Raw genomic sequence first — 24,719 nt, 5'->3', positions numbered from 1 at the left:
TAGAAAGCAGGAGGACATATGTTGAAGAAATGCCAGTTGTGACACATTGCAGGACAGTGGGATAGAGAGGTGGTGGGGTTATATATATCTGGGAGTCTTCTGTGTACATGTGGTAGCGGAATCCAAAGGTATTAATGATTTTTCCAAGAGAGGCAGTATTAAGAGACACCACAAGGGGACCAAGAACACATCTTTTGGAGACTCCAATCAAGACAGAATGAGGGGAGGAGGTGTCATTGAAAAATGAGACACTGAATGAACATTGGGAGAGATAGGAGGAGATCCAGGAGAGGACAGTCTTACAGAGACTGAGGGATTGAAGAGTTTGGAGAAGGAGGACATGGTCAACAGCATCAACAGCATGTAAATAGGTAATTTGTAACTTTAGTCAGATCAGTCTCAGCCAGATTGAAGAGGGTCAAGGAGAGAGATGGAATTAAGGAAGTTAGCCAAACAAGTAAACACAAGTCTTTCTAGAAGCTTTGAGGACAAAGTTAGCAGGGATATGGAATGATAGTTGGCAGGGGAAGATGGGTCTAGAGATGGCTTTGGGTACAACAGTAGCATATTTAAGGGGAGCTGGGTCATTAGAATTCAGGTTCCTTCTGAGTTGAGGGGGGTTAGGCTGAGGATGTTGGGTGAAGGGGCTCTCAAGAACAAATGATAAGATGTGCTGATCTGAGAGAGGATATGAAGTGTTACAGAGCTTAAAGATTGTGCATGCATTAGAAAAATAAGATCAAGGGTATTTCAAGCTACATGTGTGGGAGTATTAGCCCAAGGCAGTAAGTAATTAAAAGAAGTTTGGAGGCTACTGAGGTCAATGGTAGGTTAATGAGAATGTTGAAATCCCTGAGAACTAGGGATGGGATATTACTTGAAAGGAAGCAGCAAAATTGGCAAGGAAGAGAAGAAAGCAACCAGGGGGTAATCGATAAAAGCTATGTTTTCAGATATGGTTTTAAATAGACGAACTGAGTGAAATTCAAAAATAGGGAAGGGGGGTGGGTAGAGGTTTGAAGAAGCTGTGGATTAAAACCAGAAATCCTACACCACCACTGTTACTAACAGACTGCCTTGGATAGTGGGTAAAGTGAAGTCCACCAAAAGATAGTGAGGTAGGGGTAGCAGTATCAGAAGGAGAGAGACATATTTTAGTTAGTGCAAATACGTTTAGGAAATGTGAGATGAATAAGTAATGGATAGAAGATAAACTTGGTTAACATAGTTAATAATTGTATTCTTTTGATCACCAACAGTATTTTCAATTCTCTGTAGTTTCAAATATATGTAGATTAACACAAGTTAGAGAAAGTTCAATAAACTATTAGGCAAATTGTGCAAATGAAAAGGATATCACAGCAAGTATAAAAAATGACTTATAAAACTTTTATATGAAATGCAGAGTAAGAAGGCCCATAATATTACAATCTAAAGGGCCACTTCAGTTAATCGCTGGATCACAAATTATATTCCAGTTCACCCCCAAGATGTTAAACATGTTGTGATTAGGGCACAGCACAGTGGCAGGAAAGGGTAAATGGTGTATGAAGCAGAAAGGAGTATGAATAATAAATTAATTTTCACACACACATATCCATATACCCATGCATTCACACTCAACACAATTACAATACATCCCTACATTTACACACACACATACCATTATTATTATTATTATAATTATTATTATTATGGTATTTATATAGCGCCATCAAATTCCGCAGCGCTTTACAATGGGTGGACGAACAGACATGTAGTTGTAACCAGACAAGTTGGACACACAGTAACAGAGGGGTTGAGGGCCCTGCTCAATGAGCTTACATGCTAGAGGGAGTGGGGTAAAATGACACAAAAAGGTAAGGATAGTATTAGATTAGTGACAGTTGCAGAAGAGGAATCAGTCAGGAGCTATTAACAGTTTAATTGATACGCTTTTATGAAGAAGTGGGTGTCAGGATCGGGTCAGGGATCCAACACGCAGAGTACAAAGAGTAGCTGATACGTATACCGGTCCTTAGAATGGCCGGACTAACGTAGAACTACCATAGAATGGTCAGAGACAAGCCGAGGTCGAGGATAACAGAAGACAGGTAAGCGAGAGACAAGCCGGGTCAAGGAATACAGAAAGGCAGGAGAGTAAATAACAAAGCCGGGTCAGAACCAAAAGACAAGAGAATCACAAAGCACTGTGTGACTAGGAGGACTAGAACCACGACAGGGCAATGAGTGAATGAGAGAACCCCCGTTAAGTATCCTGGCTAGGGAGAGGAGACACGCCTCCGGCGAGTCCTGATTCGTCTCCCGAGATTTGAGTGGCAGGATGTTTTGGGTTAGCGTCATGACGTCTACCTCCGGTCCTTCTGTTATAAAAGGAAGTGACTCCCTCGCGGCCGGCGTTAGCAAGGCCGAGTGAACCGCGGGAGACCGAGGAGACATGGCGTCCGGACGGATAACCTTCTAAGTCTCTACCTCTCTCAACGGTAGAGACTCCAGGTACCCTGACAGTACCCCCCCCCTCAGATACGCCCAACGGGCGGAAGGAGCCGGGGCGAGATGGAAAGCGGGAGTGAAATGCCCTGCGAAGACGAGGAGCATGAACATCCTCTTGTGGTACCCAAGTCCTCTCCTCAGGACCATATCCCCTCCAGTCAACTAAATATTGTACTCGTCCCCGGGAGACACGAGAATCAATAATGGAGTTAACCTCATACTCCTCCTGACCCTCCACCTGAACAGGGCGCGGAGGGGCGATTGTGGAGGAGAATCTGTTACAGATTAGAGGTTTCAACAATGACACGTGAAAGGAGTTCGGGATGCGTAAAGTAGCTGGAAGAGCTAGACGATATGCCACTGGGTTAATTCGAGTCAAGATCCTGTAAGGACCAATATAACGAGGAGCGAACTTCATGGAAGGAACTTTAAGACGAATATTCCTAGTGCTCAACCACACTCTATCGCCTGGAACAAAATTCGGAGCCGCCCTTCTACGTTTGTCAGCATGTTTCTTTACCAGTACAGAATTGTGTAGAAGAATCTGTCGAGTCTGATCCCACAACTTCCTCAAGTTGGCCACATGGACATCAACCGACGGTACTCCTTGGGAAGGAGAAACCGGGGGAAGAATAGATGGATGAAAGCCATAGTTCATGAAGAAGGGACTTGAATGCGTGGAGTCACAAACAAGATTGTTGTGCGCAAACTCTGCCCAAGGAATCAAACCGACCCAATCGTCCTGGTGTTCGGAAACAAAACAACGTAAGTATTGCTCAATCTTCTGGTTAGTTCGTTCAGCAGCTCCGTTAGACTGAGGGTGATAGGCGGACGAAAAATTCAATTTGATGCCTAATTGAGAACAGAACGACCTCCAAAAACGTGAAACAAATTGGGAGCCTCTATCAGAAGTGATCTCAGAAGGAATCCCATGTAAACGAAAAATCTCTTTAGCAAAGACCTCTGCCAATTCAGGAGAAGTCGGGAGTTTAGGCAAAGGTACGAAATGTGCCATCTTGGTAAACCTATCGACTACGGTGAGGATAACAGTGTGTTTTTTAGAAACCGGCAGATCCACAATAAAGTCCATAGCCACACAGGACCAAGGTTTGTCAGGAATCTCCAGCGGTTGTAGAAGGCCACAAGGAAGCGAATGCGGTAGTTTGGTTTTAGTACAGACCACACAAACCCCGATAAAATCCTTAATATCCTTCCGTAACGACGGCCACCAGAAATCCTTGGAGATCAAAGAATACGTCTTGCGGACACCCGGATGACCAGCCACCTTACTCTCGTGAAGACACTGTAAGAGCTCCAATTGAAGTTCAGGGGGAACGAAAAGTCTGGAAACCGGAATCAGTCTAGGTGCCAGATGCTGCAAGTTCCTTATCTGATCAAGTAGCGGGGAATGAACTTTGAGAGTAGTGTTAGCGATAATGTTACACTTGGGTACTATAGAGGACAAAACCGGCTCAGATACGGCAGCAGGTTCATATTGGCGAGATAAGGCGTCGGCTTTAGAATTCTTAGAACCTGGCCTATATGTGAGTACGTAGTTGAAGTGAGTGAGAAATATGGACCAACGAACCTGTCTAGATGATAGTCGTTTAGCCTCCCCAATATAGGATAAGTTCTTATGATCCGTCAAAATAGTAACAGGATGCAAGGTACCCTCCAATAAATGTCTCCACTCCTTCAAGGCCATTATAACCGCTAGTAGTTCCCTGTCACCAATGTCATATCTGCTTTCAGTACCGGACAATTTTTTGGAAAAGTATCCACAAGGATGTAGTGGTTTATCTACACCCAACCTTTGGGACAGAACAGCACCTATACCTGTCTCAGAAGCGTCTACTTCGAGTAGGAAAGGTAGAGTAGTATCAGGGTGAACTAAAATTGGTGCGGAAGCAAACAGCTCTTTGAGTGTCTCAAAAGCCCGAAGAGCTTCAGTAGACCAATTCTTAGTCTCAGCCCCTTGTTTGGTCATGTTAGTGATGGGAGCAATGATAGAGGAGTATCCCTTAATGAAACGTCTGTAGTAATTAGAGAAACCAATGAATCTCTGGATAGCCTTGAGACCCTGAGGTAAAGGCCAGTCTAGTATGGATTGGAGCTTCTCCGGATCCATTTCAAACCCTTCCCCAGAAATCACATAACCAAGAAATGTAGTTTGGGATTGGTCAAAGCTGCATTTCTCTAGTTTGCAGTATAAGCCATGCTGAAGAAGTTTGTGTAAAACCCTCCTGACTTGCCTGTGGTGAGTCTCAATATCCCTGGAATGTATAAGAATATCATCAAGGTATACAATTACACAGTCATCTTGAAACTCCCTAAGAACCTCATTAATAAGGTCCTGAAATACTGCCGGAGCATTGCAGAGACCAAAAGGCATTACCGTATACTCATAGTGCCCATATCGAGTATTGAATGCAGTTTTCCACTCGTCACCGTCGTGGATTCTCACTAAATTATAAGCACCTCTAAGGTCTAACTTAGTGAAAATTTTAGAACTTTTTAATCGGTCAAAAAGCTCGGTGATCAAGGGAATCGGATAAACATTTCTGATGGTTATCTTGTTAAGGCCTCGGTAGTCAATGCAAGGTCTTAAAGAGCCATCCTTCTTTTTAACAAAAAAAAATCCAGCCCCAGCAGGGGAGGAGGATCTTCTAATGAACCCCTTGTCTAGGTTTTCACGAATATACTCCTCTAGAACTAAGTTCTCATTCGTGGACAAAGGATATACATGACCCCTGGGGGGCATGGTACCAGAAAGTAAATTAATTTTGCAATCAAAAGGCCTATGTGGTGGTAAGGTATCAGCCTTTCTTTTGTCAAATACTGCCTTTAAATCTTGATACAAGGACGGTATCTGTACTTTGGTAGAGTCAGTAGCGTTATTAATTGGGTTGACACTACAAAGAGGTGACACTTTCTTTAAACAACTCTCTTGACAATTCTGGCCCCAAGAAACTATTTCCCCTGATCTCCAATCTATAACGGGGTTATGTTTCTTAAGCCAGGAATATCCCAGGACTATGGGAACAGAAGGGGATGAAATGAGTAGTAGGGATATTTCCTCCTTGTGTAGAATACCAATAGTTAAGTAAAGAGGTGTGGTCTCCCGGGAAATCACAGGCTCAACTAAAGGTCTACCATCAATGGCTTCAACAGCCAAGGGTGTCTTCCTTAACTGGGATGGGATAGTGTGTTTAGTGAGAAACTTTTGGTCGATAAAACTCTCAGCAGCGCCGGAGTCTATCAATGCCATAGTTTCTAAAGTTCCCTTCTCCCAAGTTAACGAGACCGGTAAAAGGAGTCTATGTTCTTTGTAGTTATGAGTAGAGGACAAAATCGAAACACCCAAGGTCTGTCCTCTAGAGAAACTTAGGTGCGAGCGTTTCCCGGACGGCTGGGACAGCTCAAACGTACATGACCTCTGAACCCACAATACATACACAGTCCCTCTCTTCTCCTGTACTGTCTCTCCTCCTCTGAGAGACGAGTAAGGCCTAACTGCATAGGTTCTGAAACCTGTGGATCTTTGGTTTCAGCAACTTGAAATGATGGTACTAGTCTAGAGAAAGATTTAGCGGTTCTATCTCGAGTATTCTGTCTCTCCCTTAGGCGTTCGTCAATACGGGAGACAAAGGAAATTAAGTCCTCCAGATTCTCGGGAAGTTCTCTAGTAGCTACCTCATCAAGTATTACATCAGATAATCCATTTAAGAATACGTCTATATAGGCCTGTTCATTCCATTTTACCTCTGCCGCCAAAGACCTGAACTCTAGTGCATAATCCACAAGGGTTTGGTTGTCTTGTCTAAGGCGCAACAGTAATCTGGCTGCATTGGCCTTCCTGCCAGGAGGGTCAAAAGTTCTTTTAAAAGCAGCTACAAAGGAATTATAGTTATAGACTAATGGATTATCATTCTCCCACAACGGATTCGCCCATCTCAGAGCTCTCTCAATGAGTAAGGTAATAATAAATCCCACCTTTGCCCTATCAGTAGGGTATGAACGGGGCTGTAGCTCGAAGTGAATACTGATCTGGTTCAAAAAGCCACGACACCTCTCAGGGGAACCAGCATAACGTACAGGTGGGGTAACTTGGGAAGAAGCACCTACAGTAGCTACCTCTAACCCTGAACCCACAGAAGAAGCAGAAGTGTTACGCCTCTCCTCAGGTGGATTAATAGGGCGAGACAGCAGCGCCTGTAGTGCCAGAGCCATCTGATCCATCCTATGATCCATGGCGTCAAACCTAGGATCAGGAGAACCAAGCTGACAATTTGTACCTGCAGGATCCATGGCCCTGTCGTAATGTCAGGATCGGGTCAGGGATCCAACACGCAGAGTACAAAGAGTAGCTGATACGTATACCGGTCCTTAGAATGGCCGGACTAACGTAGAACTACCATAGAATGGTCAGAGACAAGCCGAGGTCGAGGATAACAGAAGACAGGTAAGCGAGAGACAAGCCGGGTCAAGGAATACAGAAAGGCAGGAGAGTAAATAACAAAGCCGGGTCAGAACCAAAAGACAAGAGAATCACAAAGCACTGTGTGACTAGGAGGACTAGAACCACGACAGGGCAATGAGTGAATGAGAGAACCCCCGTTAAGTATCCTGGCTAGGGAGAGGAGACACGCCTCCGGCGAGTCCTGATTCGTCTCCCGAGATTTGAGTGGCAGGATGTTTTGGGTTAGCGTCATGACGTCTACCTCCGGTCCTTCTGTTATAAAAGGAAGTGACTCCCTCGCGGCCGGCGTTAGCAAGGCCGAGTGAACCGCGGGAGACCGAGGAGACATGGCGTCCGGACGGATAACCTTCTAAGTCTCTACCTCTCTCAACGGTAGAGACTCCAGGTACCCTGACAGTGGGTTTTTAACGATTTTTTGAAGGAGTGGAGACTGGGTGAGCATCTAACGGAGGAGGGAAGCGAGTTCCACAGGAACGGTGCAGCCCTCGAGAAATCTTGAAGGCGAGCATCAGAGGTGGGAGTACGGACAGAAGATAGATGTAAGTCTTCAGCAGATCGTAAGGGCTTAGACAGGACATACTTGTGTATAAGGGAGGATAGATAGGTGGGAGCAGCATTACGTAGAGATTTGAAAGCAAGAACCAGAATTTTAAATTGAGCTCTATATTTTATAGGAAGCCAATGTAGGGAATGAGAGAAGGGTGAGGCATGGGAGGTGCGACGGACAGGAAGATGAGCCTCTCTGACGCATTCATTATGGACTGTAATGGCGCAAGTTGGGAGCACATAAGACCACTGAGAAGCGGATTACAGTAGTCAAGGCTAGAAAGGACAGTGGAATGGACCAACCCCTTAGTCGCATCTGGTGTTAAGTAGGAGCGGATGCGCGCAATGTTTTTGAGATTGAAATGACAGGATTTGGCGATAGATTGAACATGAGGCTTGAAGGAGAGGTCGGAGTCAAAGAGAACACCTAGCCAGCGAGATTGCATGGTGGAGCTGATGGTAGCAGCATTGACTTGGAGGGAGACAGACACACGAGTAACAACACTTGAGGGATGAAAGACCAGAATTTCAGTTTTGGTCAAGTTTAGTTTAAGGAAGTGGGCAGCCATCCAGTTATAACCATGTATAATAAAAAAAAAATTATGTTCATCGAATGGTGGCAAGTAAATGTTAGGACTGGCTAGCAGCTCAAGCGATACAATTTTGTGCAGTGTATATATAATACATATTTACATCGTCCATCATTTTGCATATTTTTTTTTCTTCATTAGGTATACAAATTCTTCTCTTAAATATACATTCTTACTGATAATATTTTACAGAAATATTATCTTAAAATCAAACAACAAAATCAGATCAATCTGTACGGGAGTACAGGAAGAAAATTAAAGCATTATTTTCTTTGCAAGCCCTTTAAGTATTAAGGATTTTAAACTAAAAATGTTTTCCCTACCTTCTAAATGTTTTGTATTTAAAAACAAATATGATAAAAGATAAGATATAAGTCCATACAGTTACATAAAATGGAAAATTCATTCATTAGTGCCCCCTGTCATAAGCAAATAAAATATTTTACAAGTGAATCAAAACTCATCCATCTCACTCTCTGTCTAAAAGCACCAGATTTTGTGTCCTGCAAAGTTCTATCTGTTGTGTGCATATCCAAAACGTCTTGAATTTTTTTAGACTGTTCATATTTCCCATCTTTGCTGGGAGATTATTCTTGCACTCACATCTATTTCTGTAAACAAAATAAATAAAACACATTTTACCAAGAAATAAAATATATTGTGTAAATTTCCTTTCTGAGACTACATTATTTATGCTTGGTTTTATTGCTTAGAATAGCAGTTAGTCCAACCCAAGCCAGAACTTTTAAGAATTTTATATTTTTTTATTTTCCTGAATCATACTTTGAGCTTTGTAATAAAGTTTTATATTAAAGTTAACAGGCAAAGTCATAAAAAATTAAGTACAAGTTACAAATATGTAGCATTGTAGATATATCTAACATGTATTGGACAAAATCCCAGACTTTTGATCTTATGTGCTTGCTTTAAGTCCTTATGCATAGACTCGACATGCAATTTAAATTTGGTAGCCAAGTCTTTATGGACTTTACATGCAATGTAGGGTTCATCTTTGTGAGGCATGTATTTATGTGCAACGTGTTCCTCTTTCTATGAGAAATCAATGGAGGTTTATGTCCATGATGTTTGCATCAGAATTATATGAATTGAGTTCACTGTGAAAATGTAGTTTTCTTGCTATACATATACGATGTGGAAGCCAGAGCACAGTTGCTGGGCACACTCATCTAATTGCACAATTTTTGGGCACAGTGAGTAAAGGAAGTAAGTGATGAGTTAGACAACATTACATAGAGATAAAAAGGTTCCCATAGATGGTTTGTTACCTTTAATTTAGACTGAGCAGACAACCTTTAGATCTCTAAAGGCCACGGTGACCATGTCTCCATGTAAGCTAGCTTGGTCTAAGAAGGCATGTTGAATAGCTCCTTTAATGGATGAAGAGTAATTGACCCATTGGACCAAGGAGGCAGACATTTTACATCAGCAGAGTGGAATATGCATTAAAATTGCACTAAGCTGTTGGACCACCAATGCTTGTTTATACCTTAAGACATTGTAGGAGGTTGACCTGCATGAATGGTGCAAAGTAACCCTGGTAATAACTTGGTACATCACCTTTCAATATTGGTGTTTAGATTGTCAGAATCACCATGTGTGTGATAGCATGCCCTCCACCTCAAAGGCCCTGTGACAAGCTTTAATGTAAAGTGTATGAGCTTACAGAGAATGATATGAGTTCCATACCTAGAATTTTTTTTATTTTTTTTTTGCAGTAATCGAATATGTGCATTTTGCACCACTTGGTTGACAGATCAAGTGAGACATAACAAAAGAGATCTGTGTTTATTTATAGATAAATACCGATTTTCTTTACTGCTCCTCCTTTTTTTTTACCTATACTGGTCACTTGTCAACATTTATTGGCTGTTCCCGAACTATTAATAATCTTCTGTTCCATCATTCTTTTCTTGGTGCCATAGACAGAACTCTGAATCCCAAAACAAACAAAATGGTTTGTCCCTTGTCCATTTAGTGTGTTTTGTCATTCACCCATATAGTGATTCAGGAATTTGTACAAATTGCAGATTGCCCAAAATTCAGACAAATCGAATTTATTTGAAACCAAATGAACAAGTCTAGGTGATGATAAAAACTAAAGACCAGATAAATTGAATGCTCCAGCTCTTGGAGTTTTACGTGGATCCAGGATCAAGTTTGTACTCTTATCTTTAGAAACAAAAGTCCATACATTACTATAAATAAGGCACATCATATAGCATTTCACACTAACATATACCCTTCGCTGGCTTAATAATTGATTTAGATAAATATCATGTGCATTAATGAAACTGGGACATCATGTAGTAACTAGCAAACAGTATTGCAGTTCAATGTGTTTATATGGAGCAAATTTGTTCCAATCAGAGTCTATTTCGTCTAATTCGCCAGCTCCCGGTTAGTAAATGTACTATTATTTTTTTTCAAAAATAGCTAAGAAAGGCAATTTGGAAAAATGAGCAGCAACTTTGGGGAGTAATTAAATGTGAAAACTGCAAGTAAAACTGGGTCACTTGAATGTATTCATAATCAACATCCTCATAAATGCTTGGCATTTTATTCAATTTGTGTTAAATGCACAACAGAATAAGCTCGGTTTAGGAAAAAATTGCAATTCTATTTTATAAAAAGACATGAAAATGTTAACAATGGGTACAAAACAATGGCTTCAAGGGACTAGAAAACTGGGTCAATGACATTAGCCAAGGAGAGATAGAAAAAGTAAAGCAACCGGTGCGGAAGTTAAAATGGTGTCCTACTTTGTTCATGCAATTTCAGTAAAGATATTGCAGAGAAAGAGTGTATTAACTTGGTAATTTATACAGATGGCACAAAGTACAAACTAGAGAGGAAGATCAAAGAGGTTATTTGCGAGACGTTGGATGCATATAGCATTAGTTAGAACTGTAACGTAGAACTGCTTTTTGAAAGACCACATAATTGATAAATGAATCAGAAGTTTAGGAGCAAAGTTTTGAACCAACGGTTCGAAGTGGTTTACACTACATAATATAAGAGGTTACAACAAGAAAGTCTGTACATTTTTATGTATAAAAGATGCACCTCATGTACACAGAATTCCACAGTGGGGCTGAGCTCTCTTCATATAAGCAGAGATTATGGTAACGAGATGATGATTTGGGTGATGGTAGAAAATGTGGTTATTTTAATATATTAATCTGGAACTTTAAGGTGAGCTGGGTATCCCACAGTGCTCAGCATGCCGCTTTGTAAATTGGAATGGGTAAATGTTTAGGTTGAAAAGGAGACAGCAGCGTTCGTAAGTATAGTATTTAACTCCTTCACTACCAAAAGATGTGTTATTTATTTATATATTTTAATCAGAAATGCAATGTTAATATGTTCTAGACTTGCAGATTTGTTTTGGGACGAACTGCAATTCAGGTGACTTTGGGCTAATTGGGTCATTTGGTGAATTCCTGAGCTCTGAAATGAAATACTTGAATCACAGACCAACTGAACCATGCAATTTATTTATATTATTTTTATTAGTGATATTGCAGAAGTTCTTAATGGTAAGGTATGCCTTTTTGCTGATGATACTAAGATATGTAACAGAGTTGATGTTCCTGGAGGGATAAGCCAAATGGCAAATGATTTAGGTAATCTAGAAAAATGGTTGTGGCAACTGACATTTAATGTGGATAAGTGCAAGATAATGCATCTTGGACGTAAAAACCCAAGGGCAGAGTACAGAATATTTGATAGAGTCCTAACCTCAACATCTGAGGAAAGGGATTTAGGGGTGATTATTTCTAATGGCTTAAAGGTAGGCAGACAAAGTAATAGAGCAGCAGGAAATGCTAGCAGAATGCTTGGTTGTATAGGGAGAGGTATTAGCAGTAGAAAGAGTGAAGTGCTCATGCCATTGTACAGAACACTGGTGAGACCTCACTTGGAGTATTGTACGCAGTACTGGAGACCATATCTTCAGAAGGATATTGATACTTTAGTAGCCCTTCTCTGAACTCTTTCCAAACTGGTTCATAGATTACTGAATAAAACTTACAAGGAAAGGTTAAAGGATCTTAATATGTATAGCTTGGAGGAAAGACGAGACAGGGGGGATATGATAGAGGGAATTAACACAGTAAAGGAGGAGACTATATTTAAAAGAAGAAAAACTACCACAACAAGAGGACGTAGTCTTAAATTAGAGGGGCAAAGGTTTAAAAATAATATCAGGAAGTATTACTTTACTGAGAGGGTAGTGGATGCATGGAATAGCCTTCCAGCTGAAGTGGTAGAGGTTAACACAGTAAAGGAGTTTAAGCATGCGTGGGATAGGCATAAGGCTATCCTAGCTATAAGATAAGGCCAGGGACTAATGAAAGTATTTAGAAATAGTATTTAGAAAATTGGGCAGACTAGATGGGCCGAATGGTTCTTATCTGCCGTCACATTCAATGTTTCTATAACAAACATGGTCGGTCCAGGTTCCTATTTCTAAATTCTACCTATTGCACCAAAAAAAAGATGACTGATGGGTAAGAGACAATAATTAAATGTTTTTATTTTATTCATGGACTAGAAGGAAAATGGTTATCTATATCATACACACGCACATATATGCACAAACACACATACATACATATTTGCATCCAAGGTAAACCCTTACTTCTTAATAGATACTTTATACTTACTGTATTGAAGAGGAGTTTATTATTTGGTATTGTTTTGAAAGGTCAGAGCATGTGCAGACCCTGGCAGGAAACTTAGCTGGTCGGTGATCATTCTGAGAACTGTGATTTGAAGAGGTGTCCCTTAAAACTGAAACTAAAAATAAACTGCGTTTAATTTTGCCCTACTTAACAGATGCTGCTCAAGGATAAGTACCATGTTGCACGAAACGCGTCAGGCTGTCTCCCAGGGATATGCTTCTTGCTGATATGTTTGTTCATTTTTTAGACTATTTCAATAAATGTTATATTTTATCATGAACTGCATCTGCTTTTTACATGATGTTGGGTGTTAGCCGGCGTCTCCCTTGTGATTCTACTCAACAGATCCTACTAAATCAGATCATTGTAGTTCCTGTGGGTGACTTTACTGTCTGTGGGTAGATATAGTTCCTGTGGGTGGATTTATTGTCTGTGTGTAGATATAGTTCCTGTGGGTGGATATAGTTCCCGTGGGTGGATTTACTGAGTGTGGGTGGATATATTTCCTGTGGGTGGATTTATTGTCTGTGTGTGGATATAGTTCCTGTGGGTGGATATAGTTCCTGTGGATGGATTTTCTGTCTGTGGGTAGATGTAGTTCCCGTGGGTGGATTTACTGTCTCTGGGTGGATATAGTTCCCGTGGGCATATTTACTGTGTGTGGGTGGATATAGTTACTGTGGGCATATTTACTGTCTGTGGGTGGATATAGTTCCTGTGGGTGGGTATAGTTCCTGTGCGTGGATTTACTGTCTGTAGGTGGATATAGTTCCCGTGGGTGGATTTACTGTCTGTGGGTGGATATAGTTCCCGTGGGTGGATTTACTGCCTCTGGGTGGATATAGTTCCTGTGGGCATATTTACTGTGTGTGGGTGGATTTTGATAATTTCCATTTTCCTCTGAATACAGAAACAAAAAGTCTACATTTAATGGACACTCCTGGCACCATATCCACTTTACTAGATAATGCTCTTAGCAATGATCTCCCCACTCAGAAAAACTATAAAAATGTTTTATCTTTTTCACTCACTTTTCTGAATAGGGAGCAAGTAATAGGCTGAGATTGTTCAGATGTGTTCAGTCCAAGGCTTCCTGTCTTTCAGACTTTGTTCATCGTCTTTCTGATTTGGGGGTTAACCACATAAGGTATGATGGTGCAAGGGAAGACAATCCATTGCATTTTCTTTTTTTTTAAAGCCTTTTTGCTAATAGCCTATGTTTAATATGATCTCTGTTCATGAAGCTAGAACATTGTTTTTCCATCTTCATCTCTTTTTTCTCCTAAACGGCATCAATATTCATTCAACAAGCTATTATTATACATTACCACACATTTTAGATAAGATATATTGGCTGACTGGATGTTCAACTTTAGAACATGTTTTCTCTCCAAATATAATAATATTAATAGAGTGGGACATCACTCAACCCAGAAGTCTCAGCTGGTGCCCTCACACCAGAGATAGTAAACTCTCCAAATCATTATTGAAATATCCAATTGGTATGGGCACTTATCAGCTTCTTAGAAAGCAGCATGACAGGGCCAAGGAATAAATGGACCATTAAGTCATTGACCCAATAAAGCTGCCTGATAAGAAGCTGTTGTGGTCCTTTATTTATATCTGGTCAGTTTCACCTATTCAGGAATGTGAATATGAAAAGAGTCCTTTATTTATATCAGCAGGTCAGTTTGAACTTTTCAGGATTGGGAATAGGAGAAGGGTCATTTATTGATATCTGGTCAGTTTGAACTTTTCAGGAATGGGATTAGGAGAAGGTCCTTAATTTTTTATCAGGTCAGTTTGAACTTCTCAGGAATGGGAATAAGAGAAGAGTCCTTTATTTATATCAGCAGGTCAGTTCGAACTTTTCAGGAATGGGAATAGAAGATGGGTCCTTTATTTATATCAGATCAGTTTGAACTTTTCAGGAATGGGAATAGGAGAAGGGTCCTTAATTTTTTATCAGGTCAGTTTGAACTTCTCAGGAATGGGAATAAGAGAAGAGTCCTTTATTGATATCTGGTCAGTTTGAACTTTTCAGGAATGGGAATAGGAGCCGAGTCCTTTATTGATATCTGGTCAGTTCGAACTTTTCAGGAATGGGAATAGGAGAAGGGTTCTTTATTTATATCAGGTCAGTTTGAACTTCTCAGGAATGAGAATACAAGAAGAGTCCTTTATTGATATCTGGTCAGTTTGAACTTTTCAGGAATGGGAATAAGAGAATGGTCCTTTATTTATATCAGGTCAGTTCGAACTTTTCAGGAATGGGAATAGGAGAAGGGTCCTTTATTGATATCTGTTCAGTTTGAGCTTCTCAGGAATGGGAATAGGAGAAGGGTCCTTTATTGATATCTGTTCAGTTTGAGCTTCTCAGGAATGGGGATAGGAGAAGGGTCCTTTATTGATATCTGGTCAGTTTGAACTTCTCAGGAATAGGCTTATTTTCTTACATAATTACTATTCTAGGAAACAAGTGTTTCTATACTATGTAAGTATTCATTATGAAAAGTAGTTTCTTTAAAATACTGTTTCAAATGTGACAATATTAAATTTCTAAAAATAACTCTTAAAAACAGATTTGTATTTAAAAAGTATATAAGCCTAGATGTAGTGAAATTGGTAGAACATTGTATATTATTTTACTAATTTGGACAATACCTACATTAGCACAACATTGTTTTATATCAACAGTTTTCAACCCGATTCTCAGCAATTACCATCTACCTGTATCTGTTTCTAATACCTTATCATTAATGAAAGAGGAGTTTTGATGGTTTAGATGTCAAATTTAAGGTGAAAATTATTAGTAGTTTTATTTTTACTCTTTGTTATTATTTATAATTTATTTATAGTTTCTGAAATAGTGCACACTAAAAAAAGTCCTACAATACTATTTAAAGGCCCAGCATATATTTGTTCAAATCAATAGCCAAAAAATAACAGGTTTGAACCATGAAATCTACATTTTTGGATAAGTTTAACTAATGTACTTTTTGCAAGAGTAAATTGTATAATTGTTGATATTATTTATCACAAATAGTATTTAATCTCATAAAATTGATTTAGATTATATTACTATTATTATTCTACTATTTTTACAGATTTGATATATAGCCAACTTCTTAGAAATGTACTTAAATGCCAGAAACTATTTTGGAAATGCATGCAAGAATTTTTTTTGGTAGAGATATTTTAACCTTTGCTATAATTCAAAGGTACAGCAACACAACATAAGATATGTTTAACTTGTATACAAATAATTTGGCTTCCATGGAAAAAAAATATAGATACAAAATTACATGTTATTTTAGAACATTTTTTTTTTAAATTTAAAGTTGCCAAACCATAGTCTTTTTCTAGATTTTTTTTGAGGCTAAAAATATTTTGTGTAAAGATAAATCTTTAAGTATTACCATTTTAAGTTATTACATTCCAAATATGTATCATTTCTCAAAGCATTTTATGCAAATAACATCCGGCCTACTTGGCTCAGAACTTTGCTGTACAGTTGCATATGACGCATTATGATTCAGGAATAATACCAGCCTTTGACTCTCTATATGGTTATACATTTACAAATATAATTAATGCAACCTACTGTTTAGTGTATATCTATATAATAGTTGAAAATATAAAAAGAGACCACTATGAGTAAACTTAAAGTGACTAAACCAATGACAGTTATCCTCAAAGAAAATGAAATAATTAAGGTGATTACATATGCAAAATGTGCAATTCAATTAAATGGCATATGCAGGTTTTACATAAAACTGAGGTTTCCTAATAGTGTTTTTCAAGCATTACAATGTGTTTTTTAATAATATCACGTTTTTGATCTGTAACAACAAACAAGAGTGCAGAAAAAAGCAGAAAACCATAAACAAAGCACAGTTGAATCAAATGGTATCTGTAAGTGTTCAAAATACCAATATAGAGGCTAAGTATGAGAACAGAAAGTACACGAACATGAGGGGAGATTCATCAACACAAAATGTGTGTTATTTTTGGGTGTAAAGTGATAAATACTGAGAAATATTTGGCTTCCATGGTGACTGCTTTTTTTTTCTTTTTTTTTTTTAGCACTTTATCCCAGAATAGCATCTGTTTCTACCTGATAAATCTCCCCATTACTTTTTTCAAGATCTCGAGGTTTTGGGTAACATATGTCATGAGAATTGTTGTCAATTCAAATTGAATTGAAAGTGAATTTCAATTTGAAGGTCAATGCTCAATGTAACTGAACGGGAAGCACAGCAGACTGGGAGAAGTTTTTCATATTACCCACTTCGGCCTTAAATTTGCCATTTCTTAATTCACTATGAATTCCTAGCAATTTTTACTTTAGTAAATAACTCTGTAAGCATGTTACAGGTATTTGAGTGGTTCCTGTATTTCTAATTGTCCTATATTATATGCAGACACCCAAATTTGTGCTCAGAATCATTTTTAAATAGTGTCTACGTGGGCAATTTTATATCGTATCGTTGCCCAAGTTCTACTTATAGTCTATGAGAGCCTTGTAGACTATATGAACATTGTCCTACGGGGTTTGATACATGTGCTTCTTTTGGACACTGCAGGTCCTTACCTTCTTAAGCTTTTTGTTGCCAAGAATCCAAGTAAGGTGACAACCCATTGTTCAATGGTTAATTTAGTTACGTGTCTCATTCTTAAAATGTAACATAATAGATACTAAAATAAATTCTAAAACATGCCTACTTTAATCTTCCCATTGGGAAATGGGTATCCAGCATTGATAGTACTATAAACCTTTTTATTGAGCCTCAATTAATTCCATCCAAATGCTAAAATATCATTTTTGAGCCCCAAAAGAGGGGTTAAGAATAACTACTCATGTAAGTGGTTCCATGAGTAATAAGCCATTTTATGATCACTTTTCTCATTTCTTGCATAGACCCTCTGCTAGAGTTGACACCATATAGCTTTAAACATAGAGCAGTATCAATGACAATTCCTTCTAGCACAGAATCTCCATGTACCTTATATACAAAGAGAAAATCTTGTATCCTGCTATTTTATCATGCATTGTTTTACCTTGTGTGTAGATCAAGAGAAGGAGGGAGTGAGATTAGACTAGCTAGCCTCACACGCTCCAAGTAGGTTACCGGCGGTATATAAGGGGCTTAACCCCAAGTACAGTCAAAAGCAAAAAGAGAAAATGAGAACTGAAATAAGGAGAACAATCCCACTCAGTGGGTGTAATCCAATCTCGCTCTCAAAAATATACCTCCAAATTGTAAATGTCACATATAGAAAAAAGGAAAAAGGGGGGGGGGAAGGGGTTTCTATTTAAGCCTTTATTAAAGTATATTAAAAAATAGCAACTAGTTTCCCAATAATAGTAATACACCTAAAAGGTGGGAAAAATGAGTATAATTACCGTATTAGGTTCGTGGAGCAACAGGTATATCCAGGATACAAATACCTGGGTAGTTAGTTAATGGGGAGGACAATAAGAGCAGGGGGGGGGATATCAATATACCAAAATATGGAGAGGTACCTAGTAGCAAGTAGAGGTAGCTCAAGGAGTCACTATATAAGGTACCCAATGGTGCATTTAACCTGAGAAAATATAGAGCATATATGTGTAGGGAAATATATGGTATTCCCTGGTATTCCTGCATACAACTTGTGCAGGTAAAAAAGTATTGCTCTGATATCAGGGGATATTCTGGCTAGAGTTGCAGAGCCATAACCCCTTTGCTCACATAGGTACCACACAAAAAGTCCTAAAATTGCCCTGGACTAACTATCAAAGCTCACAACAGTGAGACAAAAATTAAACTGCTACTTCAAGGCAGCCTCACCTTTCCCTATCTCCCCATACAAATAGCAGCCCCAGAGTACTAAATGGGGGTATTCCCCATCCACTTAACAAACAGTTACACGAACACCAAGGTAAAAATTAATTAAACAAACCAACCAAAAAGAAAGGTGAATGAATCAAAACGGGAAACTGAAAATCAATAGCATCGGCTCAAAATTAGCGCGACGCGCGTTTCGGCGTTTAAATGCGCCTTTGTCAAGAGCTGAGCAGGGACTGAGCTGATTACCGCTTATGTAGGGTAGAGGGACCTCCCATTACGGGACAGCCACCAATCTACGTGCAGGGACTGTTCCCGGCAAACGCGAAGGACCTGTGAGCTCCTCCCACCTATTGCTGTCCAATCAGAGGACCATTAACTAACTACCCAGGTATTTGTATCCTGGATATACCTGTTGCTCCACGAACCTAATACGGTAATTATACTCATTTTTCCCACCTTTTAGGTGTATTACTATTATTGGGAAACTAGTTGCTATTTTTTAATATACTTTAATAAAGGCTTAAATAGAAACCCCTTCCCCCCCCCCCCTTTTTCCTTTTTTCTATATGTGACATTTACAATTTGGAGGTATATTTTTGAGAGCGAGATTGGATTACACCCACTGAGTGGGATTGTTCTCCTTATTTCAGTTCTCATTTTCTCTTACCTTGTGTGTAGCTATTGTAAAAGCATATAATTTACTCCATTACTGACATCTTGAACACTCAGATATTATTACATTTTTTAAGCTTCCAGCACCCCTATTGATTGTCACTTTAAATGCTTAGGTAGGTTGGGTAGATAAAATAAATTAGGCCCAGGCACTCAGGATTGCTGCAGGTTTATTGGAACAAAAAGTGCAATGTTTCGGCCTACACATATCAAGCTTGATAAAGGCCGAAACATTGCACTTTTTGTTCCAAGCACCTGGATTCCTAAGTGTGAGTGCGGTATCCTTCGTTTGTGAATCCACTTTTGTCTCAACGAAAGTAATATATCTGTGTGGTGTATGTGATGAACTAGATCAGGACTGTCAAACTTCACCCTCTAGATGTTGATAAACTACAACTGGCACAATTCTCTGCACGCTTGACCTGGGGTAAATAGTGGTGGTGGGTAATTATTTCAGAATTGTCTTGGTATAGATATTGAGTGTTTTATTTTACACAACATAACAACACATAAGTTGTTGTTCTGTACAGCATTTGCCTAAAAACAAAAGGCAACACCATTGCCACTCAAAAATAAATACAGTCTGGTTATTTAAAAAATATTTTACTAATTCTTCCATAAGTTTTTTTTTTATTGTTTTTCGTAAGCTTGAAAGAAGGAAATTTCCCATATGAAAAGGCTTTTTTTTGTGAATTCAGTCTCTTATTTCTGCTGATGCAGAACCAGAAAGCCAGTCCTACAGGATGGGAAGGCACTGGTGCTGTTTCATATATATTTTATATATATATTTATATTTCATTTTTATTTTTTTTTAAACCTTCAACTGTTTTTATTTTCCTTTCTTGAATTTTGTTAACACCATTAAAAAGCAAACGAAAAAGGTGCAGGAGTTGGCTCATACAGAACCCTGTTTGTAGAAGCCATGGATGAAAACAACGAGACTGGATTCCCAATTATCGATTATCTAGAATGGTGCTCTGAGTTATCAAATATTTTCCATTTTTTTAATGTAAAAGAGCTTGTTACACAGTGCTTTCCAATATCCACTCAGAACTTGAAAAGGTAGCTTTACCACTGTCCATATCAGAATTGTCCGATTGAACAAGTATGCCATTCATAGACATACTCCTTTTAGACCATAATCCACCAGTATTGTGAGAGTTAACATAACAATGATACTCCATTACTTCTCCATTCAAAGAGTACCTTCGCTTTGCTCTTGATGTTTCTGCAGGTAATGTAAGAAACTTACTTGGCTTAGATTGTGCTCTTTTTGTACCAGGGGTTACTTTGACAGAACCAGAAGGGTGGACAGATAACCGCAGAGCAGTTGAATTATTTCTATTTGTATTTTGGGACTCCATATTTAAGACTGTATCTGTTTTTGAATCCATAGGTTTTAGTACAGTTTTCCTCTTCTGCTTGAGTGATGCTGTATTACTTGAAGTCCAGCCATGGGGCAATGCAGAGGTAGTTGCGGTGGCTTCCTGACTCGAGCAAGTGTCAGAAGACAGTGCTCCACTCTCACTGGTAGCTTTGCAACACTGTGCACTCTCTTCATGTCCTACAACTTGCTTAGAAGCAGATGGTGGCATGGAAGCACTGCATCCTTGACTCTGTGATCCATTGGTTTGAGAGTACACATTACTGACTTTTGTTGCCTTATGGTTCCCATTGCCATTACAAACCTTATATCTAATCATAAGGATTATTATAAAAACCAGGACCGAAGCCACAATAATTCCTCCTATTATAATTATCATGGTTCCTCCCAAAAACTGTGACTGCATAAAGTGACAACGGACATAGTCTTGCTCTGTTGTAAATTGGATACATCCCACAACCCGGGTTGCAGTTAGGGAAGTGATGCCATCGTCATAAATAGCAAGCACACACAAGTCGTATATAGTTCCAGAAGCTAGGTTGTTGACACGAAACGTCTTGCTTGTCGGGGGGATCATTCTAAGAAAACACAGAATAGATTATTAAAACTTTTTAATGTCAACAATTTGATATTAGTACAGACGTTATAGAATATAGACAAAACATCCTGTTATACAAAATCACTCTAAAAAATCTGATATTTAAATGTCTTTTAATAATTATTGAATTATTTATTAATTTATAACGTTAAATAAACTCTTCTGTAGTGTTAAATATCTAATGAGTTAGTGTTAGGAAATCCAGTTGTGACAGATTGCTTTTGAAAGGTGTTACAGTTACATCAGTTACTTTATAAATAAATCCACTTAACACATACGACACCTTCATTGCATTTAGACCCTAGCATAAAACATGCTCAATATAGCATTGCAGTGTGTCTGAGGTTTGCATTAAAACTTCAAAACTTGTCTAAATTAAAAGTTTGCTTGGAAGTAATGCTGTGATTCAATGTATAACTCAGAATCGAGTAGTAGAAATGTTCTAGAATATCTCCATGGGAAACATCTATAAAAAGTAGCGTGCCTTTATCTTAAACATATATTTAATAAGCCCAACATCAATGACCTAATTGCACACTGTGGAATAAGTACTAACATTGCAGGAGTCATAAGTATATAGATGGGAGAACTGCGACTTTTTATTTTAAATGCGGCTGAAAAATATACATTTAATCGATTGAGACACATTAACTCATAACGTCCAACTAGCTGATGGTGCATTTGTATGTTTAAGGAATTAAAACTGCAAGGAAATGCGGTGGAAAGAGAAAGAGAAAACAAAGGGATGGGTCTGACAAATCAATATATAGCAAATACTCTATTAAATATGACCAGGTCCAAAGACAAAGCAAAGTCGTTAAGATGTGTTTACATTTTGAAAACACCATCAGGAAAATTCACTAAAGTGAGAATTCAAAGTGAATTTAAATAGAATTTCTAATTTTAAAGGGACACTATAGGCACTAAAACAACTTTAGCTTAATGAAGCAGTTTTGGTGTATAGATCATTTCCCTGTAGTGTCACTGCTTAATTCTCTGCCATTTAGGCGTTAAATCGCTTGGTTTATGCACCTTAGTCACACCTCTCTGCATGGGACTTGCACAGCCTTCCTAAATACTTCCTGTAAAAAGGTAGCTAACTTCCTTCTTTTCAAATTCTATTTAATTTAAAATGTATTATCCCCTGAACTGTTGATAGCTTGCTAGACCCCACAGAAGCCTCCTGTGTATGATTAAAGTTCAGTTTAGAGAGCAGGCGATAAGAACGTTTAAAGTAAGTTGCATCAAATTGAAAGTGAAACCTTTTTTTTTTTTTCATGCATGGTGAGTCACAGCCAGGGGAGGTTTGGCTAGGGCTGCATGGACAAACAAAAGAGATTTAACAATGACAGAATTGAGCAATGACACTGCAGGATCATCGTCTATACACTAAAACTGCTTAATTAAGCTAAAGTTGTTTTGGTGACTATAGTGTCCCTTTAAGTCAAAAGACCTAAATTGATAAAATTCTCTTAAGTCAGCTCGGCTGCTGTGAACTTCGACTTGAAATTAATTTGGAATTCTCACATTAGTAAATAACCCTATTTGTTTATGATAATGCAATACATGTAAGGTAGGAAACTGATGTTTCTAATTTGTGGTGGGTATAGCCAAGGGCTTATACAACCCACTAATTGTTTTCTTTTTATATTTGTTTATGTGACAACACATTTATTTATTTATTTATAAAGTGCCAAACATATTCCGCAGCACTGTACAATTGGGAAAAAGACAACACAACAAGAACAGACCAATACAAATGGTAGAGGACCCTGCCCGTGAGCTTACAATCTAAAGGTAAACTTTGAAGGTGGGGCAAAAGGTAACAGAGGAATTTGTATGAGATGGCAGAGAGAGCTAATGGTATAACTAAAGAGTAGAGAAATACAGTTATTTAAATATATTTTTGGCTAGGAGTGGAAAGGAGGGGAGGGAGGGGGTGGAATATACTTGTGTATTGCCCGTATCTGTTACATTTATATATTAAACAAAATCATTGGAAATTCTACTAGATTAAAATTGGAGCTAGTAGAAAGACAGAGTGATGACAGAGCATGGAATTATTGAAGTAATGTTGTAATTTGATTTTACGGAGATGGACACATAATATAAATCAGGAAGATTACAGGTTGATTCATTCGATCTGTATGCACTTGAGGCGGGGTGGTAGCTTGCCACTCTAGATCATGTAAATCCTTCTGCAGATCTAGAGGTGTATAGTATCTGACTCTTCTGTGTGCACATAGCAATTATCTAGGTTGTGAACATTGTTTATATCTTTTGTTCTTTCCTTTTTTCATTATTTCATGTGCATGTTATCGATATGAAATGTCTATATTGCTAGAGCTATCTCAGTGTATAATATGTGAATTGCATGTGTACTATGTTTCATTGTAACTTGTACATAATCTGGTGTACATAGATTGAATATTTTAGTTATTTTTTGTCACTAAACACAAATTATATTTTTTTTATATATTGGATATTAGGAGTGCGGTTGATTTATACTGTAGTATTTGGAAGGTACCACATAGAGTAATGGTCTAAAAACTTTCACACCCTTTCACACATGCTGTATATAAGTGGATGCCCCTGCATACATTAACTATTGCACATAGCATTAAACTATAGGGTAATTGACAGCTGACTGAGGAAGCTCCAGAAGGAGTGAAACGCGTTTCGGCCATTAGGACTTTTATCTTTATAAGTATAATTGCTATTTGTTTATTTTACAATTTATTTTAAACATTTCTTCAATAATAAATACACTAGCACTTTAAAAGTCCAATGAAGTCTTAGGAATCTTCATTAGGGGAAGTGCCATCCCACTTATATTGGCACAAAGCCTGCTACCCTCAGAGCCAGGATCTTAAGGCTCTGAAAAAGGTGAGCTCAATACCTAATTTGATCAATTCACAGTATATTTAACAGCTATACTACACATTGGATGTGTCTACTATTTTTATCTTTCCGAAGGAAACCCCAACAGAAAATAGTGGTGGGATGCTGCCCTAAAAAGTATACACGCCTTGTTTACTGAGCCAATATTATAGGCTCTTTGAAATGTGAGTGATCCATTCTGCTATTTAATTGAATTATCACAGTGTTTTACAATCTGCACTATATAGTACTTTCTACATTTTTTGTATATTTCCACTTGACGTGCACGGTTCAATCAAGACCTTGAGGGGCAACCCCCGAACCCTAATAGCGCTCACTTAAGGTATTGTATAACAATTTTGTCTTTGCATTAAACTATAGACTTAAAGATTCATTTCATTATCAACCACAGTGGAGCCAAATCACGAACCAAACAAATTGCGAAATGCGTGTTTGTTTTGATTTGTGATTAAAAATTCCATCTGTGAAACAAAAAGAATAAATAAAAAATGATTGATGGATAAAAGATGATAAATGTC

General features: G+C 38.4%; 1 protein-coding gene across 2 annotated transcripts in view; it reads right to left on the bottom strand.

Annotated features, from left to right (window-relative positions):
• Positions 1 to 20,128: 20,128 nt before the first annotated feature.
• LRFN5 (leucine rich repeat and fibronectin type III domain containing 5) overlaps positions 20,129 to 24,719 on the bottom strand; it is a 208,063-nt gene continuing 203,472 nt past the window's right edge. For both annotated transcript variants that reach the window (XM_063438976.1, XM_063438977.1), the window contains one exon: positions 20,129 to 21,280. In XM_063438976.1, the coding sequence (XP_063295046.1) occupies positions 20,341 to 21,280 (940 nt within the window). In that variant the 3' untranslated portion in view covers positions 20,129 to 20,340. The remainder of the gene's footprint in view (positions 21,281 to 24,719) is intronic.

This window comes from Pelobates fuscus, chromosome 13 (genome assembly GCF_036172605.1).
Source record: "Pelobates fuscus isolate aPelFus1 chromosome 13, aPelFus1.pri, whole genome shotgun sequence".
NCBI classification, from domain to species: Eukaryota; Metazoa; Chordata; class Amphibia; order Anura; family Pelobatidae; genus Pelobates; species Pelobates fuscus.
This window is presented reverse-complemented; position numbering and strand designations above follow the sequence as displayed.